This window comes from Penicillium daleae (assembly GCF_028827525.1).
Source record: "Penicillium daleae strain IBT 16125 chromosome Unknown utg000002l_segment0_segment0, whole genome shotgun sequence".
In the NCBI taxonomy this organism is placed as follows: domain Eukaryota; kingdom Fungi; phylum Ascomycota; class Eurotiomycetes; order Eurotiales; family Aspergillaceae; genus Penicillium; species Penicillium daleae.
Window position 1 is genome coordinate 6,404,828 of NW_026623150.1, and position 16,356 is coordinate 6,421,183.

Consider the following 16,356-nt stretch of genomic DNA (forward strand, 5'->3'; position numbering starts at 1 on the left):
ACTCTCCGGAGAATGAGAAGGAGATTTATCTGCAAAGAAGATATAAGACGGGGAGATGGTCTAAGTGGCAGCATTGAAGCAACAACTATACAACCGCATTGCATCATGCCCCCGCTAGCGCTAATCCGAATTAGGCAGCTTAGGAACAACCAATTTTCCGCTCCTCCTTGAACTTTTGCGGAGCGCAGTTTGAACCTCGCAAGTCGACGATAAACCCGGCCCATTCCCAAGCAGAGCCCACACAATTTCAACAAAATGGTTCTTCGGATTCGGCTGGCGCGCTTTGGCAACAAGCACACGCCTTTTTACAACATTGTTGTCGCGCAGGCTCGGTACGTACGCTGTTTTTGCTGTGCCCGATCTCTCCGTCTTCGAGGCCCTGCTCTTCCCATTTGCATTCGCATTGGCATTGGCATTGGCACCTGCCAGAACGATAGAACAGACTGGGCTATCTTCGCTTGAATATTGAGAAGAGAAGCTAATTATGACGCTTGACAGGTCTGCCCGCGGCGCGAAGCCCGTCGAGGTTATCGGCACTTACAACCCCATCCCCAAGAAGCCGACGAACCTGTACGATGACAGTACGCATGTGCGCCCATACAAGGAGATTGCGCTCGACCGAGCCCGGGCAAAGTACTGGCTTGGTGTTGGTGCACAGCCTAGTGACCCAGTGTGGAAGCTGATGAGCATGGTTAGTTGGAATTGCCTCCTGCGTTGGTGCTTCGCTGGGAAGATGTGTGGGCGAGTGTGATTCCTAAGTGGTCCACACAACGCTTCACGCTTTTCTCTGTTAAAAGAGTTGCGTTGGTTCTTTGGTTTGTGAGACAGATTGGCTGACATGGGTTTTATACAGGCTGGCCTCGTTGAGCAGAAGCCCACTACTTTTCACAAGGCATAATGGTGTGCCGACTGTTCCTCCGTCGGGACTGTCCAGCCTTTCGATTCCGGCTTGACCTTTTGATCAGAGGTAAAATACGGGTCTTCCTCCGAGACCATGAGTCGAGTCTGCTTGTATCGACCACCCCCATGACCACGGTGCGGTTTGGCTGAGAATGGAGTGGCAATCCCTCTCCAGCGACAGTCCCAGGAGACCACCAGCTCCTGTACTTTCCCGACTGATTTTCTGGCATTTGCGGCGTTTATTGCGAGTTTGGACCATTTTTGAGAGGCCCCCTTTCCCCATGCTTGGGGGATCTTCGGGCCTTGACCTTCTACCCCCATGTACATTATGTGAACAGCCTTGCGGCGACAGCTCGGATCTTTCATCCCGAGTTCGCGCAGCTTGAAATATTACCAACCTATCATGACTACAACTACACCCACAACAACCCACCAACTCCCTTCGCATCTCGCGTGTCTGCACGAACCATCTCCCAGTGGAGCCTGTAGATCTTCACATGACAGGAGGGTCCGCATCGCTGATTCGAGCGCGCGTGGACTCGGGCGTGGCTAAAGACCAGGTAAGCTTTTGACGCGCGATCAGGCTGCAACGGCAGTCATAGTCGCGACAAGTCTATGTTCACCAGCCAGTCAGCAACAGGCAACAACAACCAGCACGCATTCCCGCCGCTGCACCTCGCAGGGCTCGAGGCCAGGTCCCGGATGCTTTTCCCCTGTCTAGTTCCGATAGCCCAAATCAGACTAGTCTCCTCCCAGCGTGACGCGCCTATGACCGCTGCTCTCTCCAGGCACGACTCGACGAAAAGCCCAAACTGGGGCTAGGCTTCATTGGGACTTTGGCAGTTCCCCCAAGCCTGGTCCATCGCGTTGCGCTTGTGGCCACGGCCCAACCAGAGACCCGCACCGCCCTCCCAGCGACCCTCGATAAGCCCAAGCCATTTCCGGGCCCCGGCCAATCCGCTGCGCGACGGGTGTCGAGCCCGTGGCAATTGGTCAGCGGCCCTGGAGGATCGCCCGCTTTGAGTTTCTGGATTCCATGGATTGGGTGGTCTGGGACAAGGGCCTGGGGGAGGGAGGCGTTGGATGGACATAACAATGGGAGGGTTTGGTACTTTTTGACCCATGATGGGAATGTAAAAGGACGAGAAGAGGTCAGCGATAAACGAACGGTAAAGAGGGAACTGGCGGGGAGTAATAATATTAATAATAATACTTTGCATGGACTCGACTGCAACCAGGGGCGGTCAACTGGTGTGCCTGAGTCACTTCAACAGATCATCGAGGAATGCGCACGGTGTTTTTCTCGAGAGTGTAGGCTCTGCGTTTCTTTCTTTTTCTTCCCTGGTGCCTTGTGCATATCAGGGGATGGATGACGGACTTGAATTCTACGAAACCATGGGGTAAACCACGCTAGTGGTGGAAAGCCTATTGCTTCTTTTGATTCTTCCTCACAGGGCGTGTTTGCGCGTTGATCTACCTGTATGTTTATAGCTATGTTGAGCTATGTACAGTAGAATGTATACTCAGCTGCAAGCCTGCAAGTCTCGGTAGTCTGACCTAAGAAGTATAAGACGATTTGATTCGTGACTAGGGGCCCTGCACGTCCGTTGCGTGGGTCTCATTGTTTTTTTTTTCAAGTACCGACTGCTCTAGTGGGAAGTTGGGCTGCCGGGCACCCAGGATGACTAGGATGACCGGGGGGGGGGGAGGACCAGGATGGCGCATAGGCATCAGTCTCCGAGGTCAGGAAAGAATGCACTGGCAACGTATGATGGCACATATAGCTTGTAGTAACCTCCAGAAGATGGGTTGGTAGGTAGGACACACTCTCGTATATAGGTTTTTAGAGTCATAGCTAAAGGCCCGGACCTGGACCTGGAGCTGCAGCTTTATGCGCGTGGCTCGATCGAGCAGGTCCTGCATAGGTTCTGTAGATTCTGTAGGTTCGTGTCGAAGCTATGCGCTAGGAGAAGTGTGCAGTAGGTCTATCGCAGTACAAGATACTCCTAATACTGTAGCCTCCCTAATCTAATCTCGTAGGACTTTGGTCATACTACGACTGTGTTGCCCATCATTCCGCGTATCCTCCAGGGTATGCAAGCGGTAGGGGGCTATCGACGAGGGACGAGGTAGCCTACCTATTCCCACGAGAGGCTAGAGCCATGATGATGACACTGCCATCGGGCCTGTGCAGTCGGAGATTGAACGGGAAGCCGCAGCTGCCAGAACGGGTTTCTAGAACCTCCATAAGGAGGAGGGGACATTAGAACTGATAGACCGACTCATGCAAGAGGAATAATAACGGCCGCCTCCCAAAGAGCTCGCGGTCCGTCCAAACTCCTGATCCAGAAACCGGGGGCATTCCCAGGGTTTCGGGGCACGCACTCCACGTTCTGCAAGCGGCGGTTGAGGGTGGCCAGGTCGGAGTAATCTGGTGACGACGTATGGTAATTTACTCCCGGGGTACTTCTATTGTCCTTATCTTATCCGGTCTCCTTGCTGTACTGCCCCAGTGGCTTCCCCTGTATCACCCCCGTCCTGCACAGTCGCGTCGTGAAAGCAGATCCATGGATCTGGCACTTGTGGACTCTGGCACTCGACCGTTCCGGACTCTTTTCTCTCGCGCCCTCTCTGTCGGTCTTCTTCCCCCCCCCTTCCCCCTTCCTGCTAACTTCCCCCTCCTGCCCTTTCAGCCTCGAAACCCTCCTTCCTTCTTTCCGCCTTCCCAACTCCCTTTTCATCTTTTTGCTTTCTTCATCTCCCCCCTCTCTCTGTCCCACTCATCTTCGCCATCTCCCCCCCCCCCCCCCCCCCAACACACACACACCTCACCACCCAACCCGCGATTCACCCGCGCTCATCGGCTTCCCCGATCGCACCTTCCTCAGATAAAGGAGAGCAGTCGTGATAGCCCAAATCCACAAAAAAACCGCGCGCCACTTGTCGCAGATCCGATGAGGAGCGAACATCCCTGCGAACTCGTCATCCGATTGAATCGCTAATCTCGCCTTCGCGTCTTCGTCCATCGCGCTTCATCCATCCCAACTCCCTCGGTCGCATTTAATCGCGCGTTCCACTCCGTCTCTCCCTCTCTCTCCGAGACACCTCCATTCCCTCGCGCCGGTCCTTTCGCCTCTTCTTCCCATCCGCTCTTTCGTGTCGCGCACCCCGATCGATTTCATTCCACCGATGAGCGGCAGCTCGAACCAGTCCACTCGAACGAGTCCAGGCTCCTTTGGCACAACACAGCGTACAGAGTCTGTGTCTTCTGGTTCCTCGCCACCACAGCACCCGCTCTCGTCGTCTTCCTCCCAGGCGCCCGCAACGACTCAGCATGCCATGTCGACCGACGTGTATAACCCATCTGTCTCGCAAGCGCCCACATCTCTAGCTCCGACTTTCACTTATCCATTCTCGCCTCTCGGCCCATCCTCCTCCTTTGATAGCGGAATGCGCCTCGGCGAGTCAGACCGCAACCTCCAGGGCCTGAATGGCCTGGGGCGCGCCAACGGCGGTGGCGCGATTCTCATGCGCAAGTTGCCTCGCAATACCAGTCGCGAAGCCTTGCGCAGCATGCTCCTTTTCGCAAAGGACTTTGTCGATGCCGATTTCGTGACCTCTGATTACCCGGAAGATGACGGGTTCCTCAGCGCGATCGCTCGATTCAACACTCTGCCGGCCGCAGAAGAGGCCCGCGCCCTCTTGGATGGCAAACCCAACTCGAAGAACGACGCCAACATGGTGGTGGAAATGTACCCAGGTCCCGTAGGATCTACCTTGTCGAATACGCGTCGCAACACGATCGATCACACCAACACCCGCGGACTGCTGGGTGGTGTTCCCTCAAATGGTCCCCTGTCGCGTCAGTCCTCCCGTTTCAACGGTACTTTCCAGAGCCTCGAGCGACTCTCTGCGGCCAACCCGTCTACACAACTTATCGGCGAGGGCCTGCCTTCGGCATCAGAATCCGGCTCGCGCCTCCACAGTCTCTTCTCCCCGCAATCACCCATCGGCAATGGAGTCGGCGATCTCCCGCGCGTGACGGGCAAGTCCATGATCGATGAGGATCCCGATGAGGAGACGGGCGAGCTGCTGAAGGACCCCGTGGGCTACGCAGAGAATGGCCACTCGGCTTCCGTGTCCGTCCCGCGTCGCTCTACCAACCCTCAGCTCCCGACCGGTCGCTTCGCCAATCTGTCTTTGTCTACCACCATGTCGTCTCCGCCTCTGCCAAATTACGCCTCTAACGGTCCCGGACAGCGTATGGGCAGCGTCAGTGGACCGTCCTCAGCATATCCCGCTGGTCACGGCCACGGCTTCCCCTACGGTGGTAGCCAGCACACTCCCCGCCACAGCCTCCCCGCTGCGAATCCGAACGACCTGAACCCTCCGTGCAACACTCTCTACGTGGGTAATCTACCCCCAGACACATCCGAGGAGGAGCTCAAGGCACTTTTCTCCAAGCAGCGTGGCTACAAGCGGCTGTGCTTCCGCAACAAACAGAACGGGCCCATGTGTTTCGTGGAGTTTGACGAAGTGGCGATGGCAAGCAAGGCACTGAACGAGTTGTATGGCTACAAGCTGTCCAACAGTGTCAAGACTGGTATCCGCCTCAGTTTCTCCAAGAACCCTCTGGGTGTACGCTCTGGTCAACCTGGCAGCATGAGTGCATCCAACCCGCTTCAGGGACCGGGCGGTGTCCCTGGAGGGAGCAACCTTAGCGGCATGCATAGCCACATGTTTTCCTCGGTCAGTGGACCGCCACCAGGTCTGGCTGCTCCTCCGGGACTTGCGATGCCCATGCCCATGCGCAATGGCAGCAGCTTGCATGTCGCGCACGGCAATGGGAACCCACACGCCGTAGTGGGTAATGGCACTTTCAACCACAACTCGGGCCTAGGGATTCGCACCAACGGAGGCAATGCCATGATGATGTCGCCGCCACCTCCTGGTGCTGCCGCTGGCAACAACGCGGGGCCGAACATGAACGGCTACAATTCCTTCTACCCAGACTACATGATGGGTCGCTAAGGGAATGATCCCCCAAAGCATTATATTCGAGATAATGTCCGGCATGTTTGATGAACGAACCTGGGGTATCTGGCGCACTTGGGGGTTCCTTTTCCGTTTCGCGAGCTAGAATCAGCATTCGGCGGCTGCATAACTCTCGGGAGTATTGAAATTCGGGACTCTGCTTTTTGTTGTTGTTTTTTTGTCGTGTTACGGTTCTCTTTCCCCTCTTTATCACTGATCCCTTTTTTTAATGGCCTGTGTGATGTGGCTTTTGTCCTGGTTAATGTGTTTGCTGTCTTGTTCTGTCGTCGTCTTTTTTCTCTATTGCATGGGGACTCGGGCGCTCTTTTCTTTCACATTCCTTTTTTTATTTGCCTCGGGAGGATTGCATTTCAGGTCATTGCAAGCTTGTATTCTTATTGAGGTCGGGGCACACGGCGGCGCGAGCGCAGCGCGTTTGAAATTCTGTCTCACCATCTGCGTTCATCATCAACACCTTCATACCCTTGTGCTATTCCTGTTTTGCTTGTTCTGCGTGTGTGTTCATCTATTCCTCTTCCTCTATCCATGCCTGGACTTTATCAAACACTCGACCCGCCTCTCAAAAAGGTTCGAGTTAAGTCCTTCGGGGCTTGTTGGCTTGGGCTTGTCTTTAACCCTTTTTTCGACCGTGATTCCCCTTTACATCCAACTGCTTTATCGAATGCATCTTCATGTGTGAACTGGAAATTGAAATTTTTAGCTTTTTTTTGCTCTTCTATTCTTTACACTTGCAATTATTTGTCCCTTCTCATGCAGCTACCCAAGATGGTGTCTTATCTGGCTTTTTATCTATCATCCCTTCTCTTCTCAACTCCCATTCTCTTCTTTCTAAAACAACATTTCTCTACTTCGTTCTTTTCAGCCCTTCGCCTCATAATATCCCTCCCACTCGAGCATGAGCTTCGGAATGTCGTGGCCTCGGCGGTAGTCGATTCTGCGCATCTTCGCTGGCGTTAAATTGAGGGCTTTATTGTTATCCGGTTCTTCGGTGTTCACTACTCGTCCATATCCCGATTATTATCCCATCATACACGTGTGTCTTCTCTCTAGCGACGGAGACAAAGGACGGCGTCCGGTTCGCACTCGGTCTATTGGTTCGGTTTATAGCGCATGGTCTGTTTTCACTTGCTTGGGATTGAATGGAATAGGTTTAGCTGGCTTGCATTGCCATCGTGGATGAGGTTTGATCTTCGTTTTTTGCGGTTTCCCGGCTAGGCTGTTCTACTCTGGGGTGATATACGATATTCATAGGCATGGCTAGGTTCTGGGGTCTGGATCTGGGTCTGGGTCTGAGTCTGCTAGCTTACGGATGAACTTGGGTTTGGATGGATGGATGAAATTGGCCTTCTCGCTTTCCTTTTCTCTTCATGATGGGTATTACATCCATTATCAGGCACCTGGGTGTTCTTTGATCTGCTGGTTTCTTTATGGGTGCAGGCCCAGGCCCGGAGGCTGGTTTTACATTCTTCACTCTCGTGTTGCTTAGTGGTGCTAAGGTTGAGACTGATACATGGGTTTTGCTTCTCTGTACTTCATACCATACAATGGACTGGTTGCAATTGAACCCGACTTCCAATTGTGTAGTGAGCTAGGTTAGACTGGTGGAGAACGAGGTCCTATGTAGGTCTGTGGCACTCTTCTTGTCGCTTTTTAGGTGTTCCGGAATGGTTTTTGTTTCTGCTTGAATCTGGTGTTCAACCGTCCAATTTGTAGACCGGGGCTGTAACACGATATATTCTGGTTTGCTGGCCGAGGAACTTCAGGAGATTAATGATTTCAAACCAAAATATTTATGGTATCAATTTTGAATACAATAGACAATACAGGAGAATGATAAGTTTGCTGTATACCATATTCTTATTCTTACAAATGGACTAGAGATATACTGGAATAGCCCGCTTAAGCGTGTATTTGTTGAGGGTCTCCTCAGAGCAACATCTCACGTGACAGCACCGACAACTTTCCCTCGCGGAAAAGTTTCTTCCCCTGCCACAAACAACCTCTCCACACTCACGACCCCAAACCCAACAATTGCAGCGCCAGCCCTTAATTAGCCGCTGCCTTTGTCCGTCTACTGCCCTTGTCATTTATCTATCCATTTTAATTCTTCAATTGCCCCAATCCCTGGGTCCGGGATTGCCGGGTCTCCTCACACGTCAAGATGGCTCCTCGGATACAGAGCCGGCGTTTGTCCAATGCCCTCCTCCCCTATCTCACATCCTCTCAATCCTCCTCTACATCTTCCATCTCATCCACATGCCCTTCATCAAAACTGTTCTCCCGCCAGTTCTCCTCGACCGCGGCTTCACAGACCAGGCTGCGCCGGCATATGTTCCAATGGCTCTCTACCGAGGGAGCTGCGTTGAAGCACCACATCCCTGGCGAGACCAACTATCTGCCTAGCCGGCCAGACCGCGATGGAAACTCCAATGAGTCGTCACGACCCTTCCCCGGTAACCGGAACTTTGTTAGCGAGAGCGTTCTTAGCGAGGACCTGCGGAATGAGGTTTACGTCCGGGTTGTCGAGAAGAAGAAGAGCTTGCGTGCTGTCAGTGTCGAGCTTGGTATCGATATGAAGCGTATTGCGGCTGTAGTGCGCTTAGTGGAGATGGAGAGGAGACAACGCGCCCAGGTAAGGATTTTTGCACCCTCTTTCTTTCTGGTTTTCGGATCCTCCGAGGCCTCTCCTCCCACCCCGACGCATATGATGAGACAACAAAAAATCGATTAGTCTTGAAGACACAGGCTCTAGCTTGACTGGTTAAAAATTTGCTTTTTCCTGATCCCCTTGCTGTCAACTTTCTTCTTTGGAGATTTGTTACTATGTTTCTTGGCAACGTGACTGACAAAAGCTGTCAATTCAGGGCAAACCCCTCTCACTGCCATATGCTCGTGCGGTTCACGAAATGATCCCGACCACGGCCCTCGCCCAGGAAGGCGAACGTCAACCCTACCACGAACCTATTAATGATCTTCCCGCCCACCCTTCCACCGGCGCCCAGATCTTCTACCCCGTGCCCGAATCACGATCCTTCACTCGAGTTGATGCCGGTCGCGTCTTCTCCGGTGCGCCAACACTGGAAAAGGCCGTTGCCGACAAGATCTCCCACCCCTCTGATCTGGTCGACGAGATCATTGAAAACCCCAACTCGATTGAGTGGGTTGGCAAGGGCGAGAAGGCCCGACAGGTCCTTCAACCCGCGGACGTGCGTATCCCGCACCCGCAGTTGATCAAGCTGGAGATTGACCGCAAGGCGTTCCCCAACGAACGTCGTGCTGTTACGCAGCGTCACGCCGAGCGCCTCGAGAAGCAGGAGGCGGCCGAGCAGCAGCGTCGCGAGCGTGCCCAGGCTCGCCGTGAGAAGAGCATTCAACACGTCGAGCCTGAGGGTAGCCGGTTCGACTACCGCATCCAGGATGCCAAGTTCACCAGGGAGACTGTCGGTGCTGACGGTCGTGCTCCTTGGGCTCCTGGCCGCCGATACGGTGTGCCGGCCGACGATCGCAAGCGCGGTATGGTCAAGATTCCTACTCGCGTGGAGGCTTGAGCTTCATGCAGGGGATGATTTGACTGTATGTTGAGCTTTAAGATTGGGTGCTGTCTTCCCTCCGAATGAGGAAGGCGAGCCTTTGTACTTGTACTTATACGTCTGTGTGGCGGCGTTTCTATTCGACCCTGTATCTATACCATAACATACCATGGATTGTCTTCATACGTATGCTTGATATTTGTATGGACCTGAACTCGTGGGTTTCACTGTGTTTTGCCATATTCCCCTCAATTTAGTAACGCGATCGAGTATTCATTCTGCCAAGAAACCGAGACGTCAAACCAAACCATCCGCCAACAAGACCAACGGAAACGAAGACTCTTCAAGTACCAATCCAGAAAGTAGCCCCCCGAAGCGTAAAAGCTGACATCAACCCTGCCATCAAAGTGCGATATCAATGAACGTCCCCAATAGACCGACACCTCCCTCGGCCGGCGCGCACACCCACCCATCCCTCCACGGCATCAGCATCACTTTCCCGCGAAGCAGGGTCGCCGATGAAGAAATCCCAAATTGAGGTCAAAAGGCTGTGAGCCCAAGTTGTTTTGTTAGAGGAAGATTCGGAGGTCGGTTGCATCGTTGAGGGTGTGGCTGGTAATTTGGTAGAATCGGCTGTGGATGGAGAGGACATGAATAAATGCGGGGAGTAGTTGTAGAAGTGGTTCTTGTTGTATCAGGTCCTGGCACGAAGATAAACCAGTAGGTCGACAAGTATTTGTAGAGTCAGGATGGAGTAGATTTAGCACGATGTAGATCTGGAAAGGTCGTCGATCATCGAGGAGATGAAACGGTAGGGCTGGAGATCGTGGCTTAAATACCCCAACCTTTGGAAGACACGAGCCTGAACGTATATAAGACTTCGCTCTGGATCCTCTAAAGACGTAAGTAAGCCCAACCATGGAAGAGAAAGCAAATCTCGCATCCACCGAGCGAAAAGCAAAACCTTAAGGAGTAGTCAAGAACAATACGTTGGACAATCCCTGCTCTTCAAGTCAGCCGAGCCGCCTGGAATGCTGGTTCTTTGTTACAGTTCCGGATGCGTACCCATGACTCGTTCACATGGGATACCCCGCCATCTGGGTTTGTACGACTGACTCCCGGGCCTCGACATCATCGATGTAATTATGCTAGATGGGGCTGAACGTGCTGAACATGCTGGACGAGGGCTTGGCTGCTGGGTGCATCTGGGCAGTAGTTTGGTAGTGGTTACATGCGGCGTGCGATATTGTGCAGAGTGCGAGGTGATTACTGCTAATAGCTGTAGCTAGCTATGTATAAGGCTGATTGGACAAATAGGGTGCTTGGGATATACGGGTCTATTGGAACGGATCTTGCTTTTGGTGGGGGGTTGGCGGGCGAGTGAGTTGTTTTCTTTGTGGCGTGGGCAGTGAGTGGTTGGTTGGCGCAGATGGACTGCAGCTTGGGAGATGCAGAGAGGGAGGTGCATGTGACGTGGTTGAGCAGGGAGGAATGGAAATGGAATTTGGCAATAGCCAATGGAAGATTGGTGAATGTAATAATATTGAGTGAATAGGTTGCAATTCAATTCTGAAAGGATGAAATGACTAAAGTTGTTTGTTGTTCAAGTGGCTACAGATGACAATGATGTTTATGTCTCATACCTAGCTTGTATTCCATTTTCACAATCTAAAGTACATCGCCATGGTAGGTCAAGACCGGCAAGGCTTAGTCAAGGCAGGTTCTAGTCCAGAGAACTATGAAACATAGAAAGAATCTAGACCCTTCACTGGGCGGGGTTCTCATGTAAGTGTAATCACCAATCCCCTCTAATAGGGGACCTGCTGATGGAAGTAATCCATGATCAACTTGACCTGCTGTGGCTTCGCAATAGGAACATTACCAAAGTAATTTCCCAGCTCCATGACCACCTGGGTGCCATTTGCACTGTTGGGACTCCACTGGGGCAGCACACCATTCCCACTATACGAACCACCCTGATTCGGATCCAACGTCTTCGCAAAGTTGGCCCAGTATGAAGACATCTTCTCCTGAGTCTCATAGTCTGTCTCGGTAAAAGGGTAGGTATCGGCATTGGCATAGAGAGCGTTCAGCGCGTACATGATCTCCGACTGGTGGAACGCTCCCATGTTCTGACCGGGCGGCGCGTGGGTCCAGTAGTAAGTGTAGAACGACGACGAAGCTGCCTTGTACCAGTCCGTTGCATAAGCCCACGAGCCGATGAGAGAAGTGTCTCGAGCGGCGGCGTTCCACGCTTGATCTGCGATGGTCTGGTTCTTGTGGTCCGGGTAGAGCTGGAAGTATCGGCTGGACAGGTTGCCATACTTGAGAGTGCAGTAGTACTCGTACTCGGCGATGGTATAGTCGGTCTGGGGCGAGGCACCGGATTCGTCTTTGGTGTTGCCGGTGATGACGGGGACGTCGTTGGCTGGCCCGTTGATCAGAGTCTCGATGTACTTCTCCGGAAGGACATAACCGTCTAGCACGGGCTTGAAGATGAGTGGGTAGCCCGCCGACAGTGCGGTCACCCACCAGATGGACTCGTTGCCGACGCGATCCTGCGAACCGACTAGCAGGTCCTCCATGGAGAGAGTGCGCAGCTCAGCGATGGTGGATGCATTGTGGAAAGTGGTATAGTTGACTCCATGCTCGATTGCAGTCGACATGTTCACGTAGGAGGTAGCCAGGCCAGCCAGAAGGGTGTCGTACGGGTATCTAATACCGGACTCGGAGATTCCACCGTGGAAGTACCCCGTGAACAGGGGGCTGTTGACGGCGTGGTAGACTTGAGAAGATCCGAAGGACTGACCAGCGACGGTGACTCGGGTGGGATCACCACCAAACTTGGCAATGTTCTTCTGCACCCACTTGAGCACTTCCAGCTGGTCGAGGATACCATAGTTACCAGAGGTCTTGTGCCCAGTAGCCTTGTATCCTTCCTCGTTGAGCTCTGGGTGAGCGAGGTAACCAAATGCATCGTCACGACGATTGAATGTAATGAGAATGACATCCTTCAAGGCCATCCCGCCACCGTACCACCAGTTGCTATCGCTAGTTTCATCCGAGCCCTGGTTCCACACCATGACTGGGAGCTTAGCATCCGCAGTGCCAGCATTAGTCCAGATATTGAGGCTCAAGCAGTCCTCACTGATGTTAGATGCATCGTTGCTTGGGCAGGCGGGGCCGAACCCCGTGGCCTTCAGAGTCTGGTTCCATCGCTCACGAGGTTGTGGTGGCTTCCAGCGGTTTTGGTAACCGGTATCAGCAGCGAAGGGGATACCCAAGAATGCTGTCACGTTGGCCTCGGAGATTCCAAAGAACTTTTCCAGAGTCGATTGATTGAAGTACTGATATCCCTGGACAGGACCGTAGGATGTCTCAATGACCTCGTCCCATAGCTGTGCTTGTGCAACAGTAGCGGCTATAGCCAGGGACGCGAGGCCCTTGGTGATGAAAGAAGCCATACGTTGATCAAAAGAAGGAATTAGAATAGACAGACCAAGCTCTGATAATGAAATAGTAGTATCTATCAAGTGGACTGACGGTTTTCGAGTGTCTTTATATACTTCAGGCTTTTGATACAGTCCGCGCAATGCGCATGGTGACCCTCACCGATATAAGTAGTGCCCCTGGCTCCACCAAGTAACCTTGGTCAAACAAGGTTGGCTGAGTATCATGTTTAAAGGTTGGAAGTGGGTTAATCCCCATTTCCCGAAGCCACAAGCCTGCAGGTCAGTGGATGTGGAGACTCGAGGGCGTGTATGGATGACGACGGCGGCCCATATGCTAGATCAATGCATTAACTCATATTTCTGAGATAGTTATCGAATCAATCAGGACCAACTGCGTATTCTGAGAGACCCATTTTAAATGTCTCAAAGTCAGCTGTTAATTGTACCTACATCCGCTGAGAACAGTTGCTTTCTTTGTGTCATCTGGGAGATGAAGGCGATTCAACAAGTAGGAGCATCGGACGATCCTGGAGAACCTCAATTACCGAAGACTCACCATGACCGGGAAGTTCAGCGATGATCTTAACTGATTAGTACTTAAGTTCCGAGCTACGGGTAGGGCCGCGTAGGTGTTAAGCCTGGGGTCTCAACTGATGAATAGGACCGTTTTGCCTGTTGTTCGGCTCAGGCTTCCCAATGCAGAGTCTCGGGCCGAGTTGACAACTGCAGGTACGCATGCCTACGCACGCCGAGCTTTCAGGCTGTGTGTTTCTACTTGAAAGCTGCAGATCTCCGAGAATTTGAATATACACTATTTTATCTCCGAGGTGCTGAAGCCTCAGTCCATGGGGACCCATACACCTAGCGGGCCGTCTTTATGCACCAGGAGATCGGCTGTGCTGTAAACCGAGTCGACAGACGTTTAATGCGTGACGAAGTTAGTTATTTCGCTAGTACTGAATGAGGAGCCGAGTCATGGTGTGTAAATATATCAATGCCGTTTCCTCGAAGGTTTTATATGCAAAAGGATTCTACAGGAGTCGGGGACTTCGGGTGTCTTGCCTTTGGTACCGCTTTTCCTTATCATCGGTTGTGGGCATAAGTAGCTTTGATCTAAAGAAGTGTTGATAATGAAGTCATATTGTAGTCACATCAATTATGACTTGTATTACAAATACAGGGCGATTGCTTGCTAGACCACTTGCTGAGCCTTGTGCGAGTGGCCTAAGAGTGCCACCAAGCCAAGGGACTAGTGAAACTTGCGGGGGAAGTGGGCCAAAAATCAAACGCTAGGAATGTGATATTCAGGAGCAAAGAATTGTCAACTGAATTTGAATTCTTTGCTATTTAATGACACATATCGACCTTCATCCAGAGTAAGAATGCACCACGGAGTTCCGAGTCAGCCTTCGAAGTTTCTTGCCGAAGATGTAGATAGGGATTCCCAGCAGGAGAGGCCCTACAGTCAGAGAGAACTGGACCATCGCAGGCGTAAGCCACCCTTTGCGTTCCGCCAGTGGAGATACCCAGTAACTCATCGCGAACCCGCAAGTGTTCTTGATCACAGTCGCGACGACCATGATCTCCCCCGATATAGGCTTGTAGCAATCAACAGCATAAGCGACTGCAATTGTCGGGACTGTCGTCACACACAGACCACTAAAACCATATCCAATGACAAGAATTATTGGCCAATCCCAAAGCCTCTCGTAGCCAAGACCACCAATGACGATTCCAACGACTGTTGTAATGCAGTATGGAATAAGGGCAGGCAACCGCATCTCAGCCTCCCGAATTCCGCCATTTCGTGAGGTAGCTTTCATGGCGACCCAATCTGAAAATGGTCCTGCTGTAACCAGTCCAACGATACCTCCGACCGCAAATGCAAAGTTGGCATACCCAACTGCCGCTGGGTTGAAGTTGTACGGAGCAGCACCCAGCACGGTAGATTCCGTCAGATTCCAGAACAGTAGGAGATTCGCAGGACCAGCTACATTCAGACCGGCCCAAAAGATGATTGGGAAGGAAAAGACTCTCAAAGGGGAAATGATATCGCGAATCAAAAACTCTTTCCAATCTTCTGCAGGTGTTTGCCACAATTTGTATTGCGACTTTGAAGGCCGGCCATGGCCCACAGCCGTGGCATGGCCCTCAACACTTTCCAGATGCTCCAGCCCCTCTTTGGGAATACCGCTGCTGTGACTCTCCCGCTCTTCGGGGGTCTGTGAGTGATTCTCTTCGTGATTGACTGTGTCAGTTGACCCTCGGCGATTGAATCTGGTTTCTGGGAAGCAGAAGAGAAGATTGAGAAGATTGAAGCAGGTCATAGCAAGTGAGAGCCAGAAAAAGCTTCGCCAACCAAATCTGTGTGGAGTTAGTGTTGTACAAAACTTAAAAGGTAGAAGGAAGAGGGTAATCGACGGAGGACTGAAATCGCTAAACGTACCTCTGGGCGATATTCCCGGCAATTACAGGCCCAAGAAATAATCCAAGGAAGTAGCCGGTGCTGAGAAATTGGTTGATCAGTACAGAACCAGGCGAGAAGGAGTATGTAGAGCTCTTACAAATAGACACCCGTCCAAAATCCTCTCTCATGGAGGAAAAGCATATCAGCGACAACCTGAACCAATAGAGTCTCACTTGTGGCGGTAGCAATTCCATTGACTGCTCGAGCTGCTAGAAGGCTTGAGTGGCTCTTCGCAAGAGCTTGCCAGATGCAGGTAGCAACTCCTAAGAGACAAAACACCAAACTGGTCAAGCGGCGACCGAAAATATTCGAACAAGGAACAATGATGAAATTCGAGTACCCGAGAGCCAACACGCAAGCTCCAGTCAATAGACTGAGCTGTGTATCATTGAGGTGAAATTCGGCCGCAAAGAAGGGGAACATCGGTCCCATGGAGAGAGCGGACTCCACTGACACGAATAGGAAAAGGAATTGAGTTGTCATCACCAGATCTACTCGTGAGCTTATATGAGCAATTTGAATCTCCCATTGTTTTCCAGGTAAAGGAAGGAATAGGCTTCTTACACTTCCAAGGCTTGGACCAGTTAAGAGGATCGCTCGGATCGTTTGAGGGATGAGGAATAAGCCTGTTCTCTGTGAGATTGTCTATTCCACGGCGACAGAGGAAAAAGAACCCCCCGAGGAGAGGGTGAGGATGGAAGGACAGGAAGTGACTGCCTTACACGAAACCATCTCTGGAGAGTTGTGTCGCATCGTACTCCTCCCATTCTCTCATTATTTCCGTGCCGGGTATCATGTCGTCTGGCGACATGCCGTTGGGGTCTCTGATCCCAGGGACTTCGTGCTGTTGCATAGACGCCATTTTTGGCCACTTACGCAGAGACCTGTGGGAATGGAAATTTATAGACTGTCAAAAAAAGGCTTAGCTCATGCCGAAGTCGAAAGAAGGCAT

General features: G+C 52.0%; 5 protein-coding genes across 5 annotated transcripts; 3 read left to right on the plus strand and 2 right to left on the minus strand.

Moving 5' to 3' along the window:
* Window positions 1-255: 255 nt before the first annotated feature.
* On the plus strand, window positions 256-898 carry N7458_003194 (mitochondrial 37S ribosomal protein bS16m; the record flags this gene model as incomplete). Its single annotated transcript, XM_056906577.1, has 3 exons — window positions 256-332; window positions 499-691; window positions 854-898. 3 exons carry the CDS (start codon window positions 256-258, stop codon window positions 896-898), a joined length of 315 nt encoding a protein of 104 aa, XP_056770684.1.
* Window positions 899-4,089: 3,191 nt separating this feature from the next.
* Window positions 4,090-5,931, plus strand: N7458_003195 (RNA-binding protein; the record flags this gene model as incomplete). Its single annotated transcript, XM_056906578.1, has 1 exon — window positions 4,090-5,931. One exon carries the CDS (start codon window positions 4,090-4,092, stop codon window positions 5,929-5,931), a length of 1,842 nt encoding a protein of 613 aa, XP_056770685.1.
* Window positions 5,932-8,116: 2,185 nt separating this feature from the next.
* Window positions 8,117-9,503, plus strand: N7458_003196 (mitochondrial 37S ribosomal protein mS45; the record flags this gene model as incomplete). The annotated part of the gene is made up of 2 exons (XM_056906579.1): window positions 8,117-8,587; window positions 8,820-9,503. 2 exons carry the CDS (start codon window positions 8,117-8,119, stop codon window positions 9,501-9,503), a joined length of 1,155 nt encoding a protein of 384 aa, XP_056770686.1.
* Window positions 9,504-11,293: 1,790 nt separating this feature from the next.
* N7458_003197 (carboxylesterase/lipase family protein) lies at window positions 11,294-12,949 on the minus strand (the record flags this gene model as incomplete). The annotated part of the gene is made up of 1 exon (XM_056906580.1): window positions 11,294-12,949. The coding sequence occupies one exon, from the start codon at window positions 12,947-12,949 to the stop codon at window positions 11,294-11,296; it is 1,656 nt and encodes a 551-aa protein (XP_056770687.1).
* A 1,355-nt stretch (window positions 12,950-14,304) lies between these two features.
* Window positions 14,305-16,266, minus strand: N7458_003198 (uncharacterized protein; the record flags this gene model as incomplete). Its single annotated transcript, XM_056906581.1, has 5 exons — window positions 14,305-15,301; window positions 15,384-15,443; window positions 15,502-15,895; window positions 15,969-16,030; window positions 16,127-16,266. The coding sequence occupies 5 exons, from the start codon at window positions 16,264-16,266 to the stop codon at window positions 14,305-14,307; spliced, it is 1,653 nt and encodes a 550-aa protein (XP_056770688.1).
* Window positions 16,267-16,356: the final 90 nt, after the last annotated feature.